This window comes from Canis lupus, chromosome 11 (genome assembly GCF_011100685.1).
Source record: "Canis lupus familiaris isolate Mischka breed German Shepherd chromosome 11, alternate assembly UU_Cfam_GSD_1.0, whole genome shotgun sequence".
Taxonomy (NCBI): Eukaryota; Metazoa; Chordata; class Mammalia; order Carnivora; family Canidae; genus Canis; species Canis lupus.
The window spans coordinates 50,209,448-50,216,201 of NC_049232.1; the positions used below are offsets into that span (position 1 = coordinate 50,209,448).

The 6,754-nt window shown below is 41.4% G+C and overlaps 1 protein-coding gene across 1 annotated transcript; it reads left to right on the top strand.

Moving 5' to 3' along the window:
• Nucleotides 1–231: 231 nt before the first annotated feature.
• Nucleotides 232–6,406, top strand: TMEM215 (transmembrane protein 215). Its single transcript, XM_038552594.1, has 2 exons — nucleotides 232–862; nucleotides 1,113–6,406. Exon 2 carries the CDS (start codon nucleotides 1,171–1,173, stop codon nucleotides 1,873–1,875), a length of 705 nt encoding a protein of 234 aa, XP_038408522.1. The 5' UTR covers nucleotides 232–862; nucleotides 1,113–1,170; the 3' UTR covers nucleotides 1,876–6,406.
• Nucleotides 6,407–6,754: the final 348 nt, after the last annotated feature.

Here is a 6,754-nt window from a genome sequence, read left to right on the forward strand (position 1 = left end):
TCAGCCTGGGCGCCCATCCTGTGGGCTCTGGGGGCGCAGCCCTCTCTGCCGCTGGAGCGGCTCTGCGCACGGCTGCGGCCCCGCGCCCGCGCCAAGAGCGGTCCGCCCGCAGCGGGACCCTGGAGCGGTGCAGCCCCTTGAGCCCCGAGAGCCTCGAGGTCAGAGGACCCCCCCCCCCGCCCCGGGAGCTCTGCTGTCAGTCGGGCCGGGTCACCTAGACTTGTAACTGGAGAAAGGTCCAGGTCCCGAGGGACATCTCCAGCCAGCACCTCTGGCCCAGGCTGCCTCGTGGCAAACCCACTCGACTTCTGCCCCGCGGCCAGCGGCAGCCGCGCTCCCCCAGACCCTCCCCAGGCACGCAAGTGGTCGCAGCCGTCCTGCTGGGCCCCCGCGGGCAGCGGCGGGACGGACCCCCGGCTGCTCCAAGCACCCCGAGGGGACCCTGGGCACCCTCTTCTGGCCGGGTGGCTCTCCCCGGGGTCTGAACCCCTCGCGCCCCCGCGCGTCCTTCTTTGTTTCTGAGCCGGCTCTGAACGTGATGTAACGAGGCCAGACTCGCGCGGTGCTTTCTTTCCCTCTTTCCCAGACTAAGTCCTTCCTCCCTCCAGCGCCCGGCGCCCCGTGCGCAGAGCCGGCGCCAGGCCGTGCTGCTACTCCGCTCCCAGAGCTCCGGAGACCGACGGGCACTGTCGGGAAGGACGCGCTCCCACGTCCCACCTCCTGGATGCAGAGTCAGTGGGCAAAGCCAGGCTTTCCTTCCAGAAACAAGGGAGAGAGCCGAGGGGACAGCTGTTGTGGAGGTTTCTAAGGAGACTCGGCCTGGCTTCTTTCCCCGCTCCTGGGAGACGGCAGGAAACCTCAGGTATCTACCTTAGTGCCCCCAGTTGGTGGATGTTTATATGAAAGAGACAGAGGCAGTAAGAGAGAGACAGAGACAGAGAAACAGAGGAAGAAATAGAGACCCAGAGATCATGATTGGCAGACGAGTGGAGAGAGACAAGTAAGAGAGAGAGAGTTGGTGGGTGGGTGGGAAATTGACTTGGGTTTTCTTTCTTTCTTTTTTTTTTTTCTTTCTTATTTTTTTTAACCCACTGTGGTTTTGCCTCTGACAGAAGAGAGAACCACTGCTCTCTAACCAGCAAGCAGCCCCCAACCTGGATGGAGTGAAAGATGCGGCCTGATGACATAAACCCGAGGACTGGGCTGGTGGTGGCTCTGGTCAGTGTCTTTCTGGTCTTTGGCTTCATGTTCACCGTCTCTGGGATGAAAGGAGAGACTCTGGGAAACATCCCCCTCCTGGCCATCGGGCCAGCTATCTGCCTACCAGGCATCGCAGCCATTGCCCTGGCCAGGAAAACTGAGGGATGCACCAAGTGGCCTGAAAATGAGTTGCTATGGGTCCGCAAGTTGCCCTGCTTCCGGAAATCCAAGGACAAGGAGGTGGTGGAACTGCTGAGGACCCCTTCAGACCTGGAGTCAGGCAAGGGAAGCTCAGATGAGCTGGCTAAGAAGGTGGGCCTCAGGGGGAAGCCTCCCTGCCAGGGGCAGACAGAGGTGCCTGTGGCCAGTTCCATCACCACCCCTACACGCCCGGAAGGAGAATGCCAGAGCCTGGTCCAGAGTGGGCATCAGGAGGAGACATCTAGATACCTGGATGGCTACTGTCCCTCAGGCAGTTCCCTTGCCTACAGTGCCTTGGATGCCAAGTGCTCAGCCTGGGACCGATCTGATTGCCCTGAGCCTGAGGACAGCATCTTCTTTGTGCCCCAGGACAGTATCATCGTTTGCTCCTACAAGCAGAACAGTCCCTATGACAGATACTGTTGTTACATCAATCAGAGCCAAGGCAGGTGGGACCACGAGACAATAGTCTAAGCTTTGCATACAAGAGTTGCTGTGTTGATAGAAACGTGACTACATTCAGCTTCCAGGGGAAGGAAATTACCCTGCTCCAACAGCCTAAAAACTGTTAGAAATTGACTTGGTATGTGGTGGGTTTGCAAACCCCGGGTGCCTGAGAGCCATGTAAATAGGCATGTTGGGGACACATTTTAGGGAAGGGTGATGAGGGTTAAGGACACTGTAAGAGGCAGTGGGTAGGAGAGGAAGCAGTTCTAATTGCTTTTTAATAATTAAACCATATTGGATGTTTTGTAAAATGACCCAGAAAGTGCTAAAATCAAGATAAATCTAGAGTGGGCTACAGATATCAGCCATGAAATGATACATAGACTTGCCATAGGGAAACTGAGCTGCTTTAAGTCTCAATAAATTGAAAGACAAAACAAGTTAGTGCTTCATTATGTGAAAAGATTTTTGTCTAGTGAAAGCTTTTCATACTTATTTGCTGAAAGAAGAAAAGTCAAGATAGAAAAGCTACTCCATCCTAGGTGGGATGGTTTTTGGAGAAAGGTTAGTTAAAGGCAGTTGAATTATCTAATTGAGTTTTATGATATTACTCTCTGACAAAATCAGAGATTTCAAATAAAATAAATTAAGTGTGACCAGCTAGGTAAAAAACTAACATTTTTAGATAGCTATGTAACTTCTTAAACTCATTTAAATTGATTTACTGGGTCTTTATCTTAAGTGTTTTTTAATATATACTATCATTCATGTATAATTTCCTCATCAGGTGCAAAATGACTTGATGTAATATTTTCATAGATTAGAATTTGTGTTTATCAAGTCAAAATGAGTTTTACATATGTATTCAAGTGTTTTTACATTTCTGGGAGTTCTGGTCATAACTATTCCTATATGTCTTTTAAAATCTGAAAACTATGAAGTCAATACATTAGTCTTGAACTTTATGCAGAATTTACATAAAATGCAATGGTTAAACTTATGGAAGTGTCATTATTTTTACATTTATTCAACATTCCCAAAGACTATAAATGCCAATGAAACGAGAGTTAATCTACTAGATTTAACTAAAACTCAGTTTTTATTAAGTTCACCTAATCAGTGAGTGTTGCATGACAGAAGTCTGCTTTATTTCATAATTAATTTTTTGCTGCTGAAGGAAAAAGGCACAATGGGATCCTAAAATGTATTTTCTGTTTAACTTCCTTAACTGTAATAGATAAGAGGGCAACTAGCCAGAATGCCATTTGAGAAATATTGAAAAGAAATGTTGAATTATATAGAGAAATCATGGTATATTTTTCATCTTGAAGATCAGAATATTTTGCATTCTTCACAGAATGATGATTTATTTTTAATGATCAGATAGTTTCAGCCACTTTCTCCCAAAGGGGAAACTGAGGACAAAAATTCTAGTCATACCCCTTTTGTATATTTTGGGTCCAATTCTGCAAGTCTTTAAGTGCAGCAATCATTCAGTCTTAAGAATCATGCCCTTAAAAATCACAATTTCCAAATCAATATCAAAAGAGTATGATTTTTTTTAGTAGGGCTTAAATGTCAGAAAATAAGATGTGTGATCCTGGGCAAATTTTATCTTCTTATACCTTAGTTCTCACTCCTCAGAAATCAGGGAGGAGTGGGACGGACTTATACTAGAGTATGTCTATCGTTCATTCCTAGTTTGAATATTCTATGGCATCATGTCAAAGACACTTTAGATAATGCCAGGGAATGAGTTACAGCAAAATGCATGCCAGAGTTATGCAATTCATGATAAAAATTATGTGACATGGATTGAGTTCTTACTACTACTCAAAAGAATTTTGTAGATGTATGAAAGTAGATTGGTTTTATTGCCAAATATTATTTATTCAACAAATACATTTCTGAAAATAAAATGAAGATGTTAATTAAGAATAGTTTTTTTATGTTACTATAGCCCCCAAATAATTCAATACATACCTTTGCAGTAAATGTAATTTACTTTGGATTTGGCATGGAGGGAAAATAGTTTCCTAAAATCACAATACCTCTTAATAATTCTAGGGCATTTTGAAAGATGAAAATCATGTTTCAGTGAAGGTGAAAATTAATGGCTAACTCTCTCCAGAATAAAACTTCTAATTTGAAGGGAAAAAACCCTTTCTAATCTGCTTGCCATTTGTAGACATCTTCAGGGATGAAGAGATAGCAAGATATCAGAGAGGGATATTCACAGAAACTCAGCAAATCCTATACAAGGTCTGAAAAGAGATGTTTGTAGTGTTAGGTATGGTATAAGGTGTATAAAAGTTACTTTTCTATATCTTTTAGATCATCTCAAAACCCTTGATATCACACACACACATACACACACACACACACTCCAATGTCCAAGTCCTAAGTCAATTACTAGTTTAGAAATCTAAGATATTTGATCACACTTTCAAGTTTATTTCAGAAGAAACTTAACTTCAGTCTTCTTCTTCCATCCACCTACTTAAAATACTTAAAGTATCTAAATATGCTCTAGAGGGAATTTTCTGCAGTGCTAAAATAATGGTTTGCAAATGTGGACTGGGTGACTTAACTTTGATCAGAAAGAATAAAATGTGTGATTGTGTGTGTGAATTTTTAAACATCATATATTAAGTAACCCCCTCCTAATATAAAGGAAGGTAGCCTAGTGCCCCAAATCAAGACTTGTTAAGTACTATTCAGAGGAAACACCCATTCTGTTGAACAGAAGTGGAAGAGAAGGAAAACAAGGTGACAAAAGTGAGCTTGTTAGAGGAAAACAGCAGCTCACTCTAGTCAAGTTAGCAAATTGTTGATATTAGTATAATAGACATGGGGGATCCCTGGGTGGCGCAGCGGTTTGGTGCCTGCCTTTGGCCCAGGGCGTGATCCTGGAGACCCGGGATCGAATCCCACGTCGGGCTCCCGGTGCATGGAGCCTGCTTCTCTCTCTGCCTGTGTCTCTGCCTCTCTCTCTCTCTCTCTGTATGACTATCATAAATAAATAAAAAAATTTTATTAAAAAAATATATATAATAGACATGAAGACTATTCCCTGTATCCTTTAAGGGTTTTCAGACAGACATAAATTAAAGTGGGTACTAGTTATTTTTTAACTTGCTGTTAATCCAGAGTCATTTCAACTTGGTTTTAAATAGGCATTTTATTTTTGAAATTATTTCTATTGATTTTTTTCTTGTTCAATATTCCTATTTATTATGCTCATGGGTTCTTTTTTTCAAACTGTTCCTTGATTTTATTTTTGGGTTTTTTGTTTTTGTTTTTGTTTTGTTTCTTGATTTCAAAGTGTGGATTTAGCCAAGATACCAAAGCTGGAGCATTTTTAGACAACTGTTTCAAGATTTAGTTTCTATTATGATCACGGTAAACAAAATCCAGATATAGTTAGGTGCAGACTCTCTTCCAAACCCTACTAATAATCTCCTTTGGAAATGTTTTCAATACTATGGATCTTAATACCCACTATGCTGGCACATGTAGTTAAGGAAAATTCATTCTTTTGAATGTTTTTCCCTTTTGTAATATCCAACCTCTATTTATTACTCTCTCCCCTCTGCACCTGTAGCATCACTTACTCAGTGAATTCATTGTTACTATTACTTTATAACATTAAAGAAATTTTTTTTGAAAATCCACAGGCCCACTATCCTAATGGAACTACTATATTTCAACTTTAGCATATTATCCTCCAGGATTCCCCCAAATGTACTTAAATATTAAAATTGTGTGTTTTTCTTTTCTCTTTTATTTATATGCCAAGTATGTTTTCATGTTTTTATGCAGTGTTCCTGATTACCATTTAACAATTGTGTAATATGCCATTTTCAAAAGGTACCATAATTTAACATGCTATTCCTTATTGCTAGCCAGATGACATATTTTATGGATGGTTTTGTATGTTTTTTTCTATTGTTGGTAACACAGCTACATTATTTGTCATTCGCCCAAAGAGATGACCATTTACAATTGAAAAGCTGTCTCCTTATGGATGAGAGTAAGGGGACAGAAATGTGTAAATGAATCAAACCCTTGACATTGTTGGTTTTCTCTTGACTCGTGGGCAAGACATAGAGTAAGGGCCAAAATAATGCTTCTACAAAAAGGTCCCCCCTTTGGGACCAGAGCCAGTATTTTTAAGAATGAGATGGAGCCCATATTTTTAAGAGTAAGATGAAACATTTCCTCAGTTAAGATACCACTAGTGTATATCTCAAAATCAGTTTACAGAGGTGTCAATTTTCAAAAGCATAATGTTGAACAAGAAAAATGGAAACCAGATGTAGACAATAATTACTTTGTAACATTTCAAAAGCATTTTATTTAAGTATCTCACCATTTATTTTATAATATATTTAATATGTATGTATACTGTTACCTAGAACTGGAATTTCAGGAACTCAACAGACTCTATCCATGAGTTTTCTGTTTCTTCCTCAATGGAAAGAATGAATTGAAGATGGAGTTATAGACAAATGCTTGGCTCAACCAGATATCTCAATAAAGGACTGAATTTCATTCAGCCTCTTCTTGTCCACATAACATGAAATCATGTAAACACCACTGAGTCATGTCTCTGATTTCTCACCACCTACCACAGGCTCCTTACCCCATGAACAACCCACAGAAAGAAGTTTATACATGACGCTGTCCAGAAACTCACAAATAGGTAGACATTGATATCAGATATCCACAATCTTTTGCAAATTATTCCTGGGTCTGACCCTTCTTAGAGGTCCATTCTTTGTGTTTCTCTTTATTCCTCCCCCTGATTGCTTTTTACAGCTTGCAGACCTAGTATCCTCAATGACAGCACAAAGCTTTACTTGCTTTATCCATAACAAGGTACAGTGTTGCAGAATGGATCAGT